The sequence below is a fragment of the Panthera pardus genome, unplaced genomic scaffold (genome assembly GCF_024362965.1).
Source record: "Panthera pardus isolate Hobbes unplaced genomic scaffold, ASM2436296v1 HiC_scaffold_16, whole genome shotgun sequence".
Lineage (NCBI taxonomy): Eukaryota > Metazoa > Chordata > Mammalia > Carnivora > Felidae > Panthera > Panthera pardus.
Window position 1 is genome coordinate 151,142,434 of NW_026526721.1, and position 22,792 is coordinate 151,165,225.

Below are 22,792 nucleotides of genomic sequence, written 5' to 3' on the forward strand. Positions count from 1 at the left end.
AGAGAGAGAGAGAGAGAGCAGGGGAGGGGCAGAAAGAGAGGGAGAGTCCCACGCAGGCTCCGTGCTCAGTGTGAGCCACGTGCACAGCTCATGAACGCGAGCTCATGACCTGAGCTGAAACCAAGAGTCGGACGCTGAACCGACTGAGCCACCCGCGTACCCCTGAGCATCCAAGGACACTTGTAAGAAGGAAAAGAGTGGTCTCCCAACTACCCAGGCAGCTGAGACCCAGCATGGTCCACAGGAAAGGCCTCGGGGTCTACAAAGGGGCTTCTGTGGGGGTGCACGCTGGTTTCCCCCAGCCAAGCCCTTCATCGAGCATATAAGGTTTAAGGGGAGAAGCCGAAAAGGATAAAGGATGGAGTGAGCTGCGGATAGGGGTGCCAGCCACCCCTCAATCTTGCTTCCCCCACTGCTGGCACACCGCTCTGCCAGCCTCCTAAATACGCTCAGCTTCTGGGCTTAGCACGAGGGCTACCTCTGGCTGCAAGATCCTCCTCACCTTCTTTAAATTCTGGCTCTTCTCAGGGCGCCTGCGTGGCTCAGTCGCTTGACCATCCGACTCTTGATTTGGGCTCAGGTCATGATCCCAGGGTCGTGGGATCAAGCCCTGCATCTGGCTTCGTGCTGAGCATGCAGTCTGCTGAAGATTCTCTCTCTCACCCTCTGCCCCACCCCACCCCCCACTCATGTGCACGCATGCACACTCTCATGTAAAATAAAGTAAGACACTATAAATGTACTTGACAATTGCTTTTTAAATGTCAGCTTTCCCCCATGAGACTGCAAGGCTGATGAAAGCAGAAGGCTTGACTACCTTCAGTGCAAAAACTAGTTCCAGACACATGATGGATGGATGGAAGGACCAACGAACAGACAGAAGGACACAGCTGTCACCTGGCTAGGGCAGGATTTCGAAGGGCAGGGACAACAGGAGGCATGGCCTCAGCCCGCAGCCCAAGCTCTAGAGTCCTCAGGGGAGTTACCATCTCCATGCAGACAAGCCCCTCTGCAAGCCTAGGAGCCAAAACACTGACAGTGGCCTAAGGCTGGCCCAGCTCCTCTCTTCAAGGCCACTCACCAAGTAGGGACTCCTCTGGCCTTTACCATGGGCAGGACCCAAGTGGACAGGGCTGGGAACTCCAAATCTTAAGGCTCAGGGGTTCAGGATATAACTGGACCCCCATCTGACCAGCTCCTCCTACAGACAACTGAGAATAAGGCAGCCTCGAGCTGGCCGACCCTGTCCAAATCCTAGCTCGGATACTTCCGGGCTGTGTGACCCTGGGTAAGTTACCAATCTACCCCTATGCCTCTGTTTCCTCATGTGTGAAAAGGGGATGATAAGCCCACCTAATTCCTAGGGCTATTCCAGAGTCAAAAGAGTTAATACATTTTAAAGGTAGTTAGGATCATGCCTGGCACGTTAGCTGTTGTATTAGCAGCGACAGCCCTTCCTGCTGCCTGTGACAATCCTTCACAGCACAAGTCCCCCGGAGGGCTCCCGACCCATCAGGTCAAGACTGTACACGCCTACACCTCTAGGAGCTCTGCATTCAGAGCCCAAGGAAGACCTGGGGAGGCTGGGAGACTCCGTGCCCCTCCCACACCACACCCAAGCTCGCTGCCAGCTGGAAACCCAGGGCCTCCCCCTTCCTCCCTGCTGCTCTGCTTCTGCACACACTCAGCTATTTATAGCCTCTGGCAACGCTCCAAACACAAGGCAGCCTCTGCCTTTTAATAGACACAGAGTTCCTGCCCGCGCTTGCTCACAGGGCCAGGGCACCCGTGCACAGGAGGCTCCCCTGACCCCCACCCACTCACCCATCCCAGCAGGAGAGGAAGCCGTGCTCCCAAGATGGGGCGTCTGCAGTACCCCCATACCCAGGGGCCCTGAGGGCAGCCTACCTCCGAGATACCAAGGCAAGTGGTTCGCCCCATCCCTGAGCCCCAGCCAAACCGACTTCTGGCCCCCAAAGGCACCACGTATGCAAGTAGCAGTGTCCCCCGACAAGCACTCCCTAGGTTCCCCCCCAGGGGCCTACACCTTGTTGGAAAGACCGCGGTCCTCCCCAAGTTCTCAGTCCAGGTGGGCAGAGAAACCCCACCCCTGGACACACGCCACCACTGAGAAAAACAAAAAAACAAAAAAACACAGATTCCATTCCTACATTCCGGGAGCTTAACCTAAACAGACCAGTTTTGACACTCGAGGACAAGCACCGAAGGTGTTTCCCAGTCCAGCTGGCCTTGCACACAGCCCAGTATGTGCTGAGGGGAAGCAGGGGAAATCCTACCAGGATCCTGCCCATGAGGACTCAAAGCACTACAGAGAAGGAAGAATGACAGAAGGACAGAAAAACGAGGGCGATTTAGGCAGAGCCTCAGTGGGAGGCTGTGAAGCTAGAGTGGCCATGCCTCGCCTGGGGTTCCCTGAGTTCTGGGCTTGGGGTGCATCCGGCCCAGCCAACGTCTCCCAGGGAACCAACAACCTGCTGAGCTCCACCCTTGGCTCCTGCAGCCCTTCCGCAGCACCCCACCCTCCCCAGGGAGTAGGTGCCCAGCCCCGATCACGTGGGCATTACAGACCAGAGAGAAAGGGGTGTCACCCACCACGCCCACTTCGGACCCCAGCTGGCCGTCAACATGCCACGGTGCACCCTCCTCCCAGAAGCCCGCGTGCCTGACAGGTGGCCAAGTGAGGCATGCCCGGTGCCCTCCCTCACGGTCCAGACCCCAGGTCCGTCCAGAGAGAAGAGGCAGCCTTCCCCTAGCCAGCGGCCAGGCTCCCTTCCCGGGAGGCTCCTGTCTTAGGCTCCCCCTAGCCCTGCCCTCCTCAGAAGGCAACCCTGCAGTTAGCTGAGCACTTGCTGCCCCAGCAGGTTCTTCCAGAGGAGCCACTTGCTGCCCCAACAGGTTCTTCCAGGGGAGCCAAGAAGGGCCCAGACACCTGAAGGTTAGGTGACCTTATCTGGTATCCAAGTTCATTACTCCACCTCCCCCACAACCAGAGTAAGAATGGCCAGGGTGTGGGGACTAAGAACCTAGAAGGGAGGACAGGGAGGTGCAAGGAGGGAGGCTGGAGCGTGAGAGAGAGACACACGGACACACACACACACACGCTGGAGTGTGCACCCACCGTGGAGTGGCACACATGCAGAGTGGGACAGAAAAGAATCCAAAATGTGTGTACCTTTTATCTTTGAACTTTTACACGAGAAGAACTCTTGAGTAGGTTTCCAGCAGCCAAACAATCTCTGATTCATTTGCTTTTTTGCCCTGACCCATTTATTTGTGAGCCATCCACCTCGATGCACATTTATTTAACAAACACGCAGCAGGCACTACACCAAGAATTTTACAAATAGTAATAGTAATTTAATGCTGAACTGAGGCACCAAGAGGTGAAGTACCTTACCCAAGTTATCATCGAGGGCCAAAACCAGGTTTCGAACCCAGGCAGCCTGGCTCAACGGTACATGCCCTGTGGCCTCCCCTGTAGCTCCGCAATGCATGTGTTCCCGGCGCACACAGGCCACCGTATGACGTCACCACAACTTCCGTACCCATCCTCTTGATGAACTTCTAGGTCATTTATAAGAGGCGCTGATTTGATTACCGCCACCATGAAGCCTCTTGACTCCTCTTCTGTGTTTTCTTGTGCTCATGTGAGGGAGGCATTTAGGGTGTACGTCAGAGATATGATCATCTTCAACTCATTAGATACTGTCAAACTGTTCTCCAAAGTACCAATCTGGATGTGCCAATTTATGTTCCCAGGAGACTACGGCCCCACTGAGCTACACCCTCACCTCCTGATATTTGCTCGCACGGCCAGTATGAAATGGTGTATTACAGTTTTGATCCCCATTTCCTGATTATTTATGAAACCAATCATCTTTTTGTTTCTACTTCTGAGAAATGCCTGTTCACATCCTTTCCCATTTTTCTGTTGGGGTGCTTTTCCTAGGAGTTGTGTAAGTTCTTTATACACTCTTGGTAATAAAACTTTTCGAACTATATAGTAACCCTCTTCATTCGTTCGTTTGCTCTTTACCAAAAATGCTATTTGATCTGATGCTAACTAACATAGCTATACGACATTTCCTGTGGTTACTATTTTCTGAATTTATCTTTTTCTTTTATTTTAAATCTTCCTGTATCTTTTTTTTTCCAGTTAAATTTAACATTGTCTTTGACCTAGATTTGAGTACCATTACAGTCATGATTACTGCTATGTCTACATGTTTTTTCTCTACTGCTACCCCCTTTGGATTATCTTTTTTAATTCCTTATCTCAGCCACTTCTGGTCTGAGAGTAATGCTCTATTCTATTACAAGCCAGGCTTTAAACTTTACTGTATACTGTTTATGCTAAAAACCTGAAGTTAATCAACATCTCTACCATCCCTCGTAAGAACTTAACTGTTCTAACCCCAACTACCTCCTTCCAATTACACTTAGTTTAACATAACATTTGTATTATTTAATCTACCGTTGTTCTTCTTATCTGCTTCCCAAAGCAGATATTATCTGTGTTTTATACACTCAGTATTTTCTTATCTGTCCATACATCTGTCAGCTTGTCTGCTCAGCCAACCCTCCTCCTTCTCTGCTCTTCCTTCTGGGACCACTGTCCTTCCAAAAGAACATCCTTCTTCAGTAAAGATCTTTTGGTAGAGAAGCCTTTGTATGCTTTTCCGAAAATGTTATTTTGCCCCTTTTCCTAACTGACAGTTTTGAAGAACATAAACTTTTAGGTTGAGTTGAAAATATTATTCAACTGTCTTCTGATTTATACCCTTGTTGCTGAAAAATCTGCTATTAATTTAACTTTGTAGATACTCTGTCTTTTCCCTCTGGCTACTTTCTTAGATCTTCTCTTTGCGGTTTCGTTATGAGATATGTGTCTATGTTTATTACACTGCTTGGAAAAACATGCTTTTAATCTGATGAGTCTCCTCTATTTTCAATTCTGAAAAATCCTTGACTTTTATCAATTTGAGTACTGAATCTCCCTACTCTATGATTCTGAAAATCCTATTAAAGTGTATTAGACTTTCCTTTTCTACCCATTATTTTAACCCTGCCTTCGTATTTTCCAATTCTGTGTCTAGACACCATTATAGAGAATTCCAATTTATTAATTCTCTCATTAGTTGTGTCTAATTTGCTATTTAGCTCTTCTACTTAATTTATAAATTCAATTAACCCATTTTTTCACTTCTAGAATCTCTACTTTCGAGAAATCTCTTGGGTTGATTTTGACACTTCTGTTCTTTGTCATACTTCCAAATCCCTGTTTTATAATTCTGTAATTGAATTTCTTGAACATTTATTTCTGCCACTTGTCATTCTGATGATTTTCACTCACGGCATCTTGTTTCCTTGCATGTCTGGAATCTGGGATTCTCGGAATTTTGGATTCCATTTTCGGGCACAGAGCTTACTCTGTCCATCGGGCCTTTTCTGTGAGAATACCGTACGGCCAAGTTAGAGGGGGCGACCTTCCCAAGATAATTTATGTTTTTGCTTATGCCAAACTTTCTAGGACATGATCAATCTGGAATCACTTTAATTTCGCGACTTCGCGCTTCCCAGAGAACGCTAGCTGCTATCAATTTCAACTCCAAACTCACGTAAGCACGGGCCTACGGTTGTAAATTCTCAAGGGAAACTACCTGCCTCCCTATCCACCCAGGTCAAGACAAGTTTCTTATATACTCCCTGTGTCAGCAAAAGGATCTTTCTTCTAGTCCGTGCTTTCACTGAAGGTATAACCCTAAGGATGTTTTACCACCTGAGGGCCTCAGTCTCCATTTCATACCTTGTCTCTCATGCCTTACACACTGCTACCAAACCCACATCTCTAAATTAGGCAGAGATGCAAAGTCCCACCAGCTAAAGGTGGAGGTATACATCTAGTTTCCAGCCTCCTCTTGCTCCTCTCTTCCTTTCTTACAGATGCAGCTACGCATATCCATTTTAAAAGGATATTTATTATACCTTGTCCGGCATTTCTACGTCTCGTAAGAGGACATTCTCCGGCCGTTTTGCTATTTCGCTACCATTGCCAGAAATGTAAGTCCAGGAGCACCTTCTAAGGGTGACAAGAGAAGCTCTACATGCCTTCACAAGCCCAGCCTAGGAACAAGGAATCGAGCCAGGTCACCTGAATTCGCTTCCAGCTTTAACTCTGTAAACAGGCCCCTGGCACCACCCTCCCACAGAACAAACCATGGGTCCCGGGCCATCCTCTGGAATACTTGCTTTTATCTAGGCCCCATCATTTCTGAGGAACACTGGAGAGAGAGCTTCCAGATAAAGGTGAAGGACTGGACACAAACACTACTTTTACTCCCTCCTGTAATGCCATGAAAACCACAGCACCGAGGTTTTTTTGAAGGCATAAACCCACGAGGACAAAGAGAACAGCAAAGAATCACAGAAATGAAATTTTGAATGGAAAACAGATACCAAGTGGGTCAATAACCACACAGACTCCTGAGCTGGCTGTGGAGAAAGCTGCAAAGGACCCTCTAACACTCAGGAATTTGTGGCCCCAGATGTCTCTTAAGCCTGGGGTAAAGATGGACTTGTCAAAAAGATGAGTCCAAAGACAGTATAAGGGGCGGCCAGACCCTCAGAGCTCACCACCACTCGCCATGGCTGGGGGCTGCCTCCCCCAACCCAGCAGAAAGTAGGTTATTTTCCAAAGAAGATAAAATAAAGAACCTCTGGACAGGGAAGAGTAGGAAAATTTGAGGGCACAGGCACCATACTGAAACAAAAGGAATACAGGCTAACACAGCCAATGAAGAAATTCCAGCTCTCCTCCCCCTGTGGCTCCTAGGATGTTGGCAGCCGGGCCTATACCTACTCTCCCCCAACAGTCCCCAAGCAGAAAGCAGAAGATACTTCTCAGGAGAACGTGACCAGCTTCAAAAACAGCCCGGTCAGATCATCCTACAGTTGGCAGATTCTACTCAGGAGCTCACAGTTTTTAATCAGTACCGAGGTCCATCCTTAAATATGAACAGGTCTAGGAAAGCCAAAGCCACTTACCTGAGAGATAAACACAGGCGGGGTTTAACCAACTTACAGAAAACATATTATAGAAGAGAGAAGAAAACATATATAGTAGAGAGAAGATAACTTCAAAAATTCTATCAATACCCTCAGAGAGCTCAAAAATCAATGCATCCATGAAAAATAAATAGGATGTCATTGTTAAAAAAAAAAACAGAATGAAAGAGCTCTCAGGAATTAAAAATGCATACATATGATGGCAGAAATGAAAATCAACGGAAGGATTAAAAGATAAAATTGAAGAAATCTCACAAAGTAAAGTAAACACACAAAGATACAGAAAATAAGAGAGAAAGGAGAAAAGACAAGGAATCTAGAGGCCCAGTCCAGGAAGTTCAACACCTAAATTACAGGAGTTCTAGAAAGAGAAAACAAAATGAAAGAAATCAAAGACCAGCACAGTGGAGGAAAACAGGCCCCCCAACAAGGCCCAGAAAAGATCCCACAACAAATGTCTACCAAGAAAGGTCACCTGGGGCACCTGGGTGGCTCAGTCGGTTGAGGGTACAACTTCAGCTCAGGTCATGATCTCACGGTTCGTGGGTTTGAGCCCCGCGTCAGGTTCTGTGCTGACAGCTCACAGCGTGGAGCCTGCTTTGGATTCTGTGTGTCTCTCTCTCCCTCTCTGCCCTCCCTACTCTCTCTCTCAAAAATAAATGTTTAAAAAAAATTTTTTTTTTTAAAGAACCAGATGAAAATTCTAAAACTGAATAATCTGAAACCAAAAATTCACAAATACAGGTTGAAAGTAAACAAATGGAAATAAATATACCATATCAACATAGCTCGAGGGTTACAAGATGAAATTTTGTAACATTAAGACACCAAAAGGGATGACTTCTTCCCCTGTTGAAGCCCCATCAACTGGTACTAATAACCAATATTGAAACAATTTCTCACCTCTATGAAATAGCACTTCAAAAGAACTGAAATGCTTTGACTTTTACTGGAAAAGCTTCCATTTTCCAATTTCTGTGTTGTTCCTTCTTTGCTTAAAGAAGTCCAGATTTCTGGACTTTCTATTCTCTCCCACTGTCTATTTAACTATCTAGCACCAAAAGCTTCCCATTTTAATTACTTTACCTCTACAACGAATCCTGAAATCCAACAGGCGCACCTCGTTCTTTTTCTTCAAGATAGCCTTGGCTCTTCTGGGTCCTTTGCATTTCCAAATTGGTTTACTCTGATTAAAGATTATACCCTACAGGCCTTTTCTGCATCTACTGAGATAATCCTGTGGGCTCTTTTGCTCTGTTAACATGGATTTGCAACTGTTAAATCAATTATGCACTTCTAAGATTAAAACACTTGGTCATGATATAATTTCTTTACATACTGCTGGATTCTATTTGTGAATGTTTTAAAGATTTTTGCATCTTATACTCATCAGGGATTAGTTCTGTCCATCTCTTACTCTTTGTTCCCTTAATCTGCTTTCTTTTTGAGAATTCTCTATTCCATTTGTCCCCTGTATTAGCTTGAAAGTTATCATCTTTCTTTCTTTTTTTTTTAAACATTTTTATTTTTGAGAGACACAGAGATACAGAGTGTGAGCGGCGGGGGGGGCAGAGAGAGAGGAAGACACAGAATCTGAAGCAGGCTCCAGGCTCTGAGCTATCAGCAGAGCCCAACACGGGCTTGAACCCACCAACTGTGAGATCATGACCCGAGCTGAAGTCGGATGCTCAACTGACTGAGCCACCCAGGCGCCCCAAGAATCATCTTTCTATCCTTTAGTGGTTATCCTAGAGATTACAGCATCCCTCCTTGATTTATCAAAACCTAACATTCATAGATAGTTTCATCCTCTTGGTGGCCAATCAAAGAACTTTTAGAACATCCAAATATTATCATTTTCAGTGTTCTTCCTTCTTTACTGTATCTCTGACCTCCCCTCTAGATCATTTGCCTTCTGCCTGAAAAACACCCTCTTTACTTGAAACCTTCATTCTTGAAAGAGTTTCACTTGTCAAGTTTAGGTTGACAATTACTTCCTTTAGCATTTAAAGTTATCGTTCCACTGTCTTCTGGCATCCACTGTTTTTAAGAAGTTAGTTGTCAATATAACTATTACTCTTGTGATCGTAATGCCTTGTTTCCTCTGGCTGCTTTTTAAGGTTCTCTCCTAGGTGTTCAGAAATTTGGCTGGCATAAGAACAGGTGTGGAATTTTTATTTATCTTATTTGGTTCATAGGGCTTCCTGAATCTGTGGCTTAATGTCTTTCATTCATTTTGCAAAGTTCTTTTCTACTTCTATCTTTTATTTCTCTGCCCTTTATTACTGTGGCCCTGATTGTGGATCTTAGGCCATCTCACTCCGGCCTCTCTGCGTCTTTCCCTCTCTTCTGTATTATTGTTGTGTCTTTCCAGGGATTTAGTCTGGTGTATTATCTTCTGATCTATCTTCCAGTTCACTACTTGTCTCTCCACTTTCACTTAATCTCTTGATAAAATCATCCATTGAGTTCTTAACTTCTGTTAGTGTGCAACACAGATCTGTAACAGACTTTTCATTCGGTTCTTATATATTTTTACAGCTCTCGACTGAAATTCCCACTTCCTTGATCATAGCAAGCACTATTATTCAATATGCATATGATAACGCATATGATATGCATATGACAACAATATGCCAATTTGGAGCTCACCCAAGTTTGCCTCAACTGTTGATGTTTCTGCTGGCTACTTATTTTCAATGATCAGCCAGTCATGATACATACAAAACTGTAAAACAATTTGAGGGAAGGGACGCCTGGGTGGCTCAGTCGGTTAAGTGTCCGACTTCGGCTCAGGTCATGACCCCGTGGTCCGTGAGTTCGAGCCCCACGTCGGGCTCTGTGCTGACAGCTCAGAGCCTGGAGCCTGCTTCCCATTCCGTGTCTCCTTCTCTCTCTGCCCCTCCCCTGCTCATGCTCTGTCTCTGTCTCAAAATAAAAAACATTGTTAAAATTTTTTTAAAAAATAATAATTTGAGGGAAAGTAATTTGAGGTGCTATACTCCTGTAATGATGTTACATGTGCTTCCAGCAGGCAGCTGAGGGCACCATTAATTCTAGAACATCTTAATCCTACTTTAAAGTTTATCTTCTTTTGGGGCACCTAGGTGGCTCAGTCAGTTCAGCGACCGACTTCGGCTCAGGTCATGGTCTCACGGTTTGTGGGTTCGAGCCCCACGTCCAGCTCTGTGCTGACAGCTCAGAACCCGGGGCCGGCTTCAGATTCTGTGTCTCCCTCTCTCTCTGCCCCTCCCCCACTCATGCTCTGTCTCTGTCTCAGAAATAAATGAATATTTTTAAAAAGTTTTAAGTTTATCTTCTTTTGGTTCCCCCTTACCCTCATGTCTTTGGGGTTCCAACTCAAAAGGAGGGGTTCACTACCCTCTGTTTAAAGCCCCACAAGGCTATCAAATGAAAATGCAACCCTATGGAAGAACTAAAAAGGACTCAAATGTCAAAGTCACTACCCTGGGCCTCTGTTCTTACACAGATCCTGACTTGGTAGGTCTTCCCTATATTCTTAGCTGTACAATGCTTTCAGCCAGAGATGTTTCCCAAGTTTGTCTATCTTTTCCAGGTGCCTTCAGAAAGAGGGTTGGTCCTGGTCATCAAAAGAGGAAGCCTCCACATCTACCTTTTACCCAGGTTTTAGACTATTTTCAGGAACACATAATACCAAAGGGGAGACTTCTCCTCTACACATACACAGAAACTACAATCACCTGTCTAGATCAGACTGTCCGTGGAAGGTGTTTAACCAAGACCCGAAGGGCAGAGGTCTGAAAAACAGTAATTTCTACTCCAAAGTGTAACCCAAGAGGGAAACAGAATTCTCCTTCAACCGATTTTATTGTTTCAGATTGTTAGGGACCAAACTATATCCCCCCTCCCCAAAAAAAAATTCTTAAGTCCCAATGTGACTGGTGAGATAAAGCCTTTAAAGAAGTAACTAAGGTCAAATTCGGTTATAAGGGTGGGGCCCTAATCCAATAGAACTGGTGTCCTTATAGGAAAGGGAAGGACACCTGCTGTATGTGCGCCCACACGGAGAAAAGACGACGTGAGAACACAGGAGGCACGCAGCCATCTGCAAACTCACCAGAAACCACTCCTGCTGGCCCCCTGAGGAAGACTTCCAGCTGCCAGAACTGTGAGAAAATAAGCCTCAGTTATGGAAGCCACAGTGTCTGTGGTATTTCAAAGCCATCTGTTCTATGGCAGCCCTAGCAGTCTAATACACCGTGCACATCACCTGTACGACGTGGGACAGGCGACTGAGATCATCACTCATTCTAGAAACAGTACCATAAATCCACTGTCCCCTAAATCCATAAGCAGAGCCTGACAAGTGGGCTTACACAAGGAACCCCAGTGGAACAGCAGCGGAACAGCAGGCAGCATGCTGAGGGAGAACAGGAACGCAGACGCTCCGGTGAACAAGTCATTTCAAACTGATCGTGGCAGAAAGTTAAACAAGGGCACACCGCACACACTCAGCCAGGAAGCGAAGCTCATCTGAGCCCCCTTCCGTCATGAGAAGCTTTGGACCAGATTCTAAAAGAATTCTGTAAATGTCTCCTACACCCCCCCCCACCCCCCCCAACCATCATCACCGCATGTGAAATCAGGATCCTGCCATGCCATGATCTTGGCAAATGCACCGGGTTCACAAGGGGTGCCCTGTTACCCACAGCCCCTCACAACCTTCAGCAAGTGCTTCCCTCGCTCTGGAGGACGGAGGCAGCATAAAACACGGCCACTGAGCTCACGAAGACGCACACATCCACATCCATCCCAAAGCCAGACCAGCATATACTGGCTAGTCCACTGTACCTCTCCTCTATCGACACAGTAAGCAGGAGACTCAGACACAGGAAGCCGCCTCTCTGGCTCTCCTCAGACACTAGATCTTGCCCGGGCACCCTTCACGAAGTGGGCTATTTCCCAGTCCCCCCAAATGCTCTGCAATCGAGCATTTCTAGAGGGGGAGGAGAGGCTCACATACTCTGCAGAGGGTCACCTGCCATCTCACCCAGCTTCTGCTCCCACTGCCGTCACCCGGGTGGCCTGGGGGCGGGGTGGAGAACAGTATAGCCGTTACTCAGTATCAATTAAAATTTAAAATACATATGTCCTGGGGTACCTGGCTGGCTCAGTCGGCAGAGTATGCAACTCCTGATCTCAGGGGTTGTGAGTTCAAGACCCAGATTCAGAGTAAAGATGACTTAAATAAATAAATCTTTAAAAAAAAAAAACCAAAATATACATGTTCTATGAAGCACAGATTCCTCTTATCATCTATCCTCGAGAACCAATCTGCATAAACTATATACAATCAGAAAGTCCATCAATAGGAAACTCGATAAAATGTGGTCTACATACAAACTTTGAAATATTAAACAGCTGTTTAAAAGATCAGGGTTGATCCATATGTATGAGAAAGACTGTCAAAACGCATCTCTGACTTTAAAAGCCATGAACGTGCAACAATACAGATGTAAGTCGCAAACATGGTGAACAAAAAATGGACACAAAATAGTTCACTCTGTTAGATTCCACTCATATAAAGCACAAAAACAGGCAAAACGGACGTGTCCTGGGAGAAGTCAGCAGAGTCGTTACCCTTAGGGATATGGGGGTAGAGACTACAGTGGAGCAAAAAAGGGCTGGTGGGGACAGGAGCTGGTAAATTTCTGATTCTCAATCTAGATGCTGATTACCTGGGCATATTCAGTTTGTAAAAATTCATCAAGCTGTCACTTCTAATTACATTGTTCTACCTGTATTTTATACTCCAGTTAAATGTCTGAAAAGGTACAATACCATTTTAGGTTAAAAACTCTATTTCTTTAAGTACTTTGACAGATGCACAGATAAAACGTGTAGGACTCAGACGGGGGCCAGGGGTGGTAAAGGGCCCTGGTTTACCTGTAATGTTTAATTTTCTGCAACTGAATGTATGTGCATTATCTGTAAGACTAAAAATTAATAAAACTTAAAATGGGAAAAGAAGTTTGGCCACAGTGACCTCCACTCCTCCAACTACACCCAGGGTGGCTAACCAGGAGAGTCCCGGGTAAGAGGAGGTTTGGAAATGGTTTTTCAGGTCAGGAAAGGCAGGACTGCATTGCCCTGGCTCTCCTTCCCCTGAGTGGCCCTGCAGGACCCACTCTCAGGTGGAGGGTTCACAGGAGGGGACAGCCAGGTGGAAAGGGAAATCAGAAGTCACCTCTGTAACTTTTCCGCCCCTCCATTTCTGACCCCCAGGTCCTCAGGGCACAGAGAAGCTAGACCTCCTTACGAGGCCTGAGCCACAGGGCTCCTCTCCAACCCAGTCCCCGCCCAAACCAGCGGTCTAAGGTAGGCCCTGGTCTGCCTGGCTTATGAGCACCTGAAGGGAAGGTCAAAACTTGGGTGACAAGGAAACTCCCCAAAAAACCACAATCAAATAAATAAATAAACAATCTTAACCAATGGCTGTCAGCCCAGGGTTCTGAGAACTCATGCATGCTTTCTGAATTGATGGGGGGGGGAGGGGGGGTTAAGGAGGGTTGTCAGTGACATTAGACATTACATTAAAGGCATTGTCCTCATACCTGAAAACACTGTGCACCACTACACAAGCCAGAAGGAAAAAACATCCTGACATTAACATTCAAGAGAGGCAGCTTCCAAGTCAGCCTCCTGTTACCATTGGCTCAGGTCTAGGAGGCCAGCAGAGGCCCCGCCCTCTCCTCGGATGGACAGACAACAGCTGGTCTGGTCACATCTTCCGAAACGCTTGACCACAAACTCCGGGAAGCAGCCTTCTCCAACCTCCAGCCAAGGGCTTGGGTTTCCAACCAGCCTTCCTTTTCCTTCTCCGGAACTAATTTTAGCCTCCTTGGTTGTCAGAGTGGAACTGAAATAGTCCGCAGAGGAACATTTGCAAACGAGAACGCAAGCTCACCTCACAAAACACCTCTGCTCCAGCCCAAAAGCTGACCAGAGAAGTCCCTTTGTGTGGCAGGCCAGGCCCCTAGAGAAGGTCCCCGGGGGGGGGGGGGGGGGGGGGGGCCACACATCTGCCCAGAGAGGCAGGCTTCCTTTCCAACACCTGCTCCCAATAACCACATGTCCATGAATGAGAACACCCAGCTAGGGCTGCCGATTCCCCCAGAGAGTCTGAATAAAAGCACACGTATGTGTACAGCAAGACTGGAAAAACCGGGGCGAAGCACGGCGCTGTCCAGAGGCAGGAGGCCGTGATTGATCTTGGGCCAGGAGGAGGCACGGCTTACCCCCAGCCCAATCATCACCTGGTTTCCAGTACCTCGGACAAAGACATCGCTGGGCAATTTAAAACACAGAGACTCAGAAGAAGGCAGCAACGTCTCCTCTCCCCCATTTCGGCCCCCACTCCCAACTTGGGCATCCAGGAGTGGCACCACCAGGTCCTCAAGAAACAAGCACCTCCGGGCTACGCTGGGCCCGAGTCTGGCGAAGAAAGACCAAAGAGGAAGCCCCAAGGGGGTGGGTATCTATTCTAGAACAAAGAATTGGTGACTGAATGGGAGAAAAGGGAAAGAAGAAAAAGAGTTCTGAGAAGGCAACAGGATGGAACGTAGTCTCAACCCCAGTAAGAAGCCCTTTAAAATAAACCCTGGACACACCAGTGAGTGGAGAAGTTGGAAACCCAAGCATTTGGGGCTGCATCTTCTAAGAGCCCAGTGTGCAATCTGATGCCCGGGCAAGCTGTGTCTTGCAGGGCCTGAGATCAGAGAAGAGCCCCCAGAAAGCCCTCCCTCGCAGAGCTCCGAGCAGGTCAGGAGAGGCGTGGAGAACAGACACGGGGCTGCCTACCTGCCAAGCCCAACACACAGGCGCCCGGAGGGACCAAGCCCTTGGGTCGGGGCTCTCAGGGCTGGCCACGGTGCTGCCCACCCCACCTCCCGGGGCCTGCCCGCCCACTCCCCGAGGTCAGGGTGGAGGCCCGCGCCAGTACCTCGGAGGAGAGGCGGCCCCCCTGCGCTGGCGTCCCCAGGCTCGGCGGGGCGCCAGGTGGCCAGCCTGCTCGAGGGCAGGGGCATGCCCGCGTCCTGCTGCAGCCCCAGAGTTGCTGCGGCCCGCCGCCAGCCTCAGCTCCCAGCCGCTGCGCGGGCGGCTCCCTGGCCCGCGGCCCCCGGGTTCCAGGCGGCACCGCGGCCCGGGCAACACGCACTGCCTGACATTCTGCGCGAGTGGGAGGGCGAGGCCCCAGTGCAAAGCTCAAGGCGGCAGGCAGAGGCGGGTGGGCGGGTGCGGGCAGGCGGGCAGGCAGGCTGCCTGGCCACCCACGGCCGCCTCCCTGAAACCCGAACCGCTTTTGGGAAAACTCAAGGACGCCAGGATTCTCCTTGCTGGCTGGCCGAAGTACTCCCGAACCGCTCATTTCCAACCAAACTCTCAAAGCTGAGCAGGCTGAACAAACAGGGATCTCCCTGGCTTTGAGAAGAAGCCAACCTCCCATCCTGAATGCAAGGAAGGGGGAGAGGAGGGGTGCCGTAGGCATTAGCCATAACCCCACCTCCCACAACTGTCTCTTTAAAAGCATGGGAACATTCCAGATCACACGTTTTCAACCTGAGGTGATTTGCAACCCCTCCGTTTAGGACATTTTTGTCGTCACAATTAAAAGTGCTATTAGCATTGGGGTGCCTGGGTAGCTCAGTCCCTTAGGCGTCCAACTCTTGATTTCGGCTCAGGTCATGATCTCAGGGTTCTGGAGAGTGCGCCCCTCCTGGGGCACTGCGCTGACAGTGCGGAGCCTGCTTGGGATTCTCTCTCTCCCTCTCCTTCTGCTCCTCTTCCACTCTCTTTCTCAAAATAAATAAAAATGAACATTCAAAAATAAACAAACAAAAAGAAGGGGTCCAGATCAACAATAGTGTTGAGAATCGAGAAACTCTGTTCTAGTCTACCCGGCCAGGACCATGCCTGAGAGCTGTCTATACAGTCTCATTCTCAAAAGTATTCCCCAGACCAACTCCCCCTGAGCCCCCCGATCTCAGTCCACAGTAACAAGCCAGTATCTACAAGTGAATCTAAGCTCTAACTTGATGTCCCTTGGTCCCTACTTGCACCACCCTAAGCTCCTAGGAAGGGGGTGAATGCATTGGCACTCAAGGGGGGGTGGTGTGCCTGGGGAAGGAAGAGAAGGCAGAGACCAGGGGCTAGCATGGAAACACTATACAGGGATCACAAAAGGCAGAAGCAAAGAAGTCATGTCCAGTGGTTAGAACAAGGAAAGCGGAGGAAGCGATGTGGGAACAAGCCCAGTGCACCCCCAAAGACAATGAATTGTCCCTAAGGACCGGTACAGTGGCTATGTGCAGGACAGCCAGGACTTCACGGAGCCCAGTCCAGGGGGCTCCAGGTTCCTGGTATCCGTGCAAAACAGCAAGTGCGTATGCACAATGCATGTACCGACCATCACATGCACATGCTTTTTCTCTTATTTGTATTTTCCCAGGGGGAAGAGTCCACAGCTTTCATCAGAGTCTCAGAGGGGACTCATGATACAAAGGTCCATGCTATAAGATGGGCACTCTTCACTGGGCTCCCTGAAAAGGTAATTTCGTGGGGTGCCTGGGTGGCTCAGTCCAATTCTTGATTTCGGCTCAGGTCATGATCCCACAGTTTGTGAGATCGAGCCCTGCATCGGGCTCATCACTGACAGCGTGGAGCCTGATTAGGATTCCCTCTCTCCTCTCTCTCTGCCCCTCCTCACCCCCATGCGCATGCACTCTCTCTCAAAAGTAATAAATAAACATTAAAAAAAAGAAAGAAAAGGCAATTCCTTAGGCGAAGTGCCAGGGGAAGTCCGGGTGCTATTTGGTGATTCTCGATGCCCAGAAAGCCCTGCAGGGTAGTACACCCAAGCTGTGGAAGACTCGGGGTTCCAGGACTTGTGTGTGCACACAGCTACAGAGCCTGGGAGGCTGGGTGAGTTTCTCTTATCATTTACCTCGGAAGAGCCTCTAAGAGATTAAGGGTGCCCACTCCTCCCAAAGGGCAGCCCAGCCAGCCAGCGACTGGCCTAGAGTACCCAGCAGGTACAAGGATGGGTAGCAAAGGACACTTCTCCCTGAGGAATGGCACCAGCACCCAGTGGCTCTGTAGTCTGTGTCCTTAACAGTCACCACCAGACCAAGCCTGAGGGTCCCTACACTCATCACTCACACACACACACACACACACACACACACACACACACTTCTCCCCTGCGGAAACACACATCTTTGGGTCAGAGAGTAGCCAGCCTATGAGGACAAAGCGGGCAGTCAAAGCGGGCAGTTCCTGATAGGACAGACAAGGGTCAGGTCCTCCTCCCCTAGTGGCTCCTGACATTTCACTCAGAACATTCTCCACCCTACCCTCATTTGAACCGGAAATACAGAGATAGATGTCAAGAGTTCTTAAAAGATATACAGACACGTGTCCAGGATCTCCATTGCAAGGCAAGAACCAAATAACTTACTTTGTCGCAAGGACACTAGGCCAGGCCCAGAACCCAAAAAACTTGCAGAACTAACTGAACAGTGGTCTTGTAACAAGCACCATGAGCCATTATGATAGCTTAGCAGAAGTTCTGCCTTTTCTTCTAGGCCTGCGCCATCCAATATGGTAAACCACTGGCTAAATGGGACTACTGAGCACTTGAATCGGGGAAAGTTTAAGTTGAGATGTTCTAAAACACACGCTCGGGGCGCCTGGGTGGCTTGGTCGGTTAAGCGTCTGACTTCGGCTCAGGTCATGATCTCACGGTCCGTGAGTTCGAGCCCCGCGTCGGGCTCTGTGCTGACAGCTCAGAGCCTGGAGCCTGTTTCGGATTCTGTGTCTCCCTCTCTCTCTGCCCCTCCCCTGTTCATGCTCTGTCTCTCTCTGTCTCAAAAATAAATAAACGTTAAAAAAAAAATTTTTTTTTAAATAAATAAATAAATAAATAAATAAATAAAACACATGCTGGATTTTGATGATAGTACCAAAAAAAAAAAAAAGAAAGAATGTAAAATATCTCATTAGGTGATTTAATACTTATTACATGGTGAAACCATTACTTTGTATATATCAGGTTAAATAAATATACCATTAAAATTAATTTCATCTTGTTATAGACTGTTTGTGTCCCCTCGAAATTCGTTATGTTGAAACCCTAACCCCCAATATGACGGTATTTGGAGCTGGAGCCTTTGGGAGGTAACCAGGGTTAGACTGGTTCATGAGGGTGGGGCCCTCAATTTGGGATTAGCGGGAGAGGAAGAATGATCCCTCTCTACCTGGCCCTCCAAACACGAGGAGAGGCCACGTGAGGACGTGAGGACACGGTGAGAAGACAGCAATCTGTAAGCCGGGAGGAGGGCCCTCGCCATATCCCTACCATGCTGGCACACTGATCTCGGACTTCCAGACACTAGAACTATGAGAAATAAATTGTTATTTAGGTCACCCGCCTATAGTATTTAATACAGCGAGCGGTCCGAGCAGACTAAGCCACCAGTTTCTTTTCCCATTTATTGACACAACTACTAGAACATTTTAAGGTATGTATGTGGTTGGTGCTACGTTTCTGTGGGACAGTGCTGTTCTTGACCCTCCTACTGCGTGCTGCAGAGGACGGGGGTAATTCTAAACAGCAAGCCAGGAGCTGGAAGGAAGGGCATCCATGAACTCAAAGAACAGGAGAACCAGCTCTCCCCTACCTGCACCTGAGGCAGCTCTTCCCATAGCTGTTCACAGATCAGGGCAGTGGCCACCAGAAACGTCTAGCGACCCCACCTTCCTCCTAGGGCAGGACCACAGGTCCTTGGATTCCAGTCTAAGTCTAGCTGCCCCACTCTGCAAGGAACACTGCTCAGCACTACCCAGGCCGGGTGGGGGGAGCAGAGGGAAGGAGGGAAACGCAGTCCTTCCAGGGGCCCCATTCCCCCCTGCCGAGTCTCATCAAGGAGGGAAGTGAGACTGGCGAGACCAGAGTGAGACAAATTAGGATGAGGGTTCCAGGTCTGAGGCTGTCCTGTTCTAGGAGGAGGCCCTCTGTGCAGGCAGGGAGAGGACTGAAAGAGCCCGGGACCTTCGAGAGGGATCTAGAGACAGCCAGGCAGGCTGCCGCGTGCCTATTAAGTCGGAAGCCGGCTCCTCTGGAAGGCAATGCCTTTCTTTCTCTTCAGAAGCATCTCAAAGCAGCACTTAAAAGGCAGAGTTCAACACCATCACTTTGCTTCTACCACACAAGAAATGGCTCCAAAAGAGCCGCGACGCCCCATCCCACACTGGGCCCGGGGACCAATAAGGGGGTCCCCGTCCTCTTGCTCCTGCACTCAGGCTACGCAGCTCCAAACTCCACAAGGAGAACTCACCTGCTTCGAGCGCAGACAACTAAGCTGTGATACATTAAAAGGAGGCGGGAGAGTGGGGGTGGGATGGGACGGAGATTCCCCCGTCCCCACCCCCGCAGCAGCGCGGGGATCCCTGCCCCGCCCCTGCAGGCCAGGCCCCGCCCTTCACGGGTTTCCCAGACTCCGCGCTGCTGCCACCGCGGGCGGCAGGGGACCCGCGCTGCATGTGTAATGGGGGCTGGGAACAAAGACTCGCAGGACCCGACGCCCCGGCTGCCGCGCACCAGCCGCCCCGACCTCTCGGGGCTTCTCCCTGGAGCTTCGACGCGCGGCTCTCCACGCTGCTCAGGGCTGCCTGGAGCCACCCGAACTGGAGCGCGGAGCCCATCCCTGCGCGCAGCCCGAGTTGGGCGCGCCCGAGCACCGCTCGAAGAGGAAAATCACTGCTTCGGCCTTGGGGGGAAAGCGCTTTTCCCGGCGGAATTCCCACTGTATGCACCCGCACCCACACACCCTCCTCCACAGGCACGCGAGCCCAACGCCAGCCCCGCCGGTCACCCGCCCCCCGCCACGTGCTTCCCAGAGGCACAAACAGGGACCTGTTAGTGTTTCATCGCACCCCACCTCTCTTCCCAGGAGCCTCAAACAAAGCGGTCCGTGGGGCGACCGCACCTCGCGTCCTGGGGCCGCCGCAGGGAAAGCGGGCGTAGGTGGGAGCTGGCGCCAACTGCCCGCCTCGCGGGGAACCACGACGCAGACGCCGGTGGGATGGGGTGCAGGGGACTCCTCCAGGATGTGTGAAGCAGCCCCCTTCATTTGGCTACACCTAGTGGCTCTGAGGGTCGCGCAGTCCTGCCCCCAGCCCCTTCTGCGCCTACAGTCCCGCCACCTCCGGGTTAGATCTGCCCACCCCGCCTGGCCACTTGCCCCACGCTCCGGTTTCCCTCTCGCTCTCCCCGGGTTCCACGCGCCCGAGAAGCCTGAACCCCGACCCCGAGGCACTGGACCCCGGCCCCGATCACGGGGTCGCCAGGCCGCCGCACCAACAAGACCGTCCCCCCGAGATTGGCGAGCGCGGCGCCCAGCGCGCCCCCAGTCCCCGCCCCGGGAGGTGCAAGCTGGGTGCAGGTGGCGCGGCGAGGAGGCCACGGGCCCGCCCTTTGTTGGTAAACACCGCGCGGCGCCCGAGACCAGCCCCGCGCGCCCTCCCCGCGCCCCCCACGCCGCGCTCAGTCCTTACCCGCGCACAGCGATCCCCAGAGGAGGGCGAGGGCGGCCCAGGGCGCCGTCATGTTCCGCGGCGCCGCCCCGCGGACACCCGGAGCCCGCGGGCAGGGCCGCGCGGCGCTCCCGGGGCGCGCAGGGCCCAGCGGCGGCTGCGCTCTTCTTCCCGCTTCTTGCTTCGGTCTCGTTCCCCGCGCGTTTCCTGCGCCTTCGTCCCCGGGCAGCGTGCAGGCTGCAAGGGCCGGGCGGCGGGGCCGGGCTCAGGGCCGCTGCGGGCGGCGCAGGTTGCGGCCCGGGCTCCGGGGCGACGCGGGGGCCGGGGGGCGGCGGCGGGGCGCGGGTCGGGGCGCGCCCGACTCAGGCATAGCGCGGCGGGGCTGGGCCCGGGCCCCGGGCGCAGGGGCCGAGTCCGGAGGGGCCATGAACGGGGGGAGGGGTGGGGGGAGGGGAGCTGAACCGAGTCCAAAATGGCTCCTGAGCCGCGGCCGCGGAGCCGAGCCAGCGGGGAAACCCGGATGTTGGATACAAAGAGGCGGGCGAGCTGGGCGGGGAGGGGGAGGGGAGGCGGGCCCTCCGGCCGCGTGGTCCGCGCCCCCCTCAGGGGCGGCGCCCTGGAGAAACAACAACAAGGAGGCTCCGCCCCCAACCCGCGCCCTCCGCCCTCCGGGAGGTCGCGAACCACCTCCGGACTGGAGGGCGAGGCCGGGCGAGCTGGCAGAGGTGGCGGCGATGGGCCAGGGACCCCGTGGCCGCCGCACCTGGGATCTTGCTCCGCGCTAGAGCCCACGCTCCCGAGCGCACGCTGCCCTGCGATGCGAGAGTGGGTGGACAGCGCCTGGACTCGCCTGGATTCCCCTCCGCGCCTCCGTTTCCCCACCTTTGAAATGTGGGTCAGTGTGAACCCTGGGAGAGTCGTGTCGGCAGAAAAGGCTATCTTCTCTGAAATGACAGGAGTCCCCACGTCTGCAACCCCACCACACACACACACACACACACACACACACACAGGCACAGTTGGGCATCCTGGAGTTGGATCCATCAGTGTGAGAGAAAGCGCCGAGCCCCTCCCCGCAGAGCCGCAGCAGGTGGAAAAGGACCAATGGCAACTGGCTTCCCCAGCCTTACCCTTGTCCTTGGCACCCCCACCCCTCCCCACCCCCGCTTCAGTCTGCACCTTCAAAACTGTTCTCAGTTGCCTCCAGTCCCCCAGTTAAAGATATTGTCTAGCGAATGATTCTGCTGTCCTCTTCACCTGCCACGTTCCTCCTCGGGACCCCTTGTTTTTCACCTCAGATCCTACTCTGTCACACACCAGAGCTTGGGAGGGTCATGATAGGACTCCCAGCTGAAGAGGGAAAGAAAGCCCATCACAACTCAGAGACGAGATGCAGGATCCTTGGATACAGAAATTGTCCTCTGGCTTCTCCCGGCTTGCCACAGCCTTTCTAGGAGCAGGGTGAGAGCAGCCAAGAAGGAGGTAGTGCCTGGGGGTCTTGAGTTATTTCTCTTCTCTAAGCCTCGGTTTCCTTACTCAGAAAGTGAAGAGGTTCGATTTCTGTGCTTTGCATTTTTCGAAAAGCAGAAACCCTATTCAGAGAAAATAGGAGCAAGTCGGGGACCACACTTTGAAGTCAGTGCCCAGAAAGATTGGAGTCTCCGAGTCCCTTCCAGTTCTGGAAAATCCTGTGGAAAATGACAGCACCTCCTTGCCGCAATCCCTATATGGGCCTTTTAGCACAGAACTGAATGCTGCTATGAGCTAAGCAAGAAGCAGTGTAGTGTGGGATACCCTCTGCGTATAAGGTATTCGGTAATCCTACAGGTGCTACATCTAGAGACACATGATGGCAGGGGAAGGAACTCCATGTTCAGAATAAGTGTCTTTTCTAGGAACGATAAATCACTGCCTCCTCCCTATTGGAAGGTATCAACTATAACCCATTGTGCCAACAATTGAATTTGGCTGGTTCTTCTCTTCTACTCTGTAACACGTTAGATATCACAATAAGGGCTCAGGGTGGTCCACGTTGCCAAGACATCTGTGTCTTCCACCTTGATGTCTCTGGGAACTCCAAATTTGTATATCTAACTGCCTACTTGACATCTCCATTTGGCAGCCTATCAGG

The 22,792-nt window shown here is 50.8% G+C and overlaps 1 protein-coding gene across 3 annotated transcripts in view; it reads right to left on the bottom strand.

The window, feature by feature from the left end:
* ACVR2B (activin A receptor type 2B) overlaps positions 1–21,146 on the bottom strand; it is a 40,239-nt gene extending 19,093 nt beyond the window's left edge. Inside the window, exon 1 of one of the 3 annotated variants that reach the window (XM_019418727.2) lies at positions 20,683–21,146. In XM_019418727.2, coding sequence (XP_019274272.1) covers positions 20,683–20,734 — 52 coding nt within the window. In that variant the 5' untranslated portion in view covers positions 20,735–21,146. Of the gene's footprint in view, positions 1–15,070; positions 15,304–20,682 lie in introns of those variants that run through there. The other 2 variants (XM_019418726.2, XM_019418725.2) reach the window with 2 other exon arrangements.
* Positions 21,147–22,792: the final 1,646 nt, after the last annotated feature.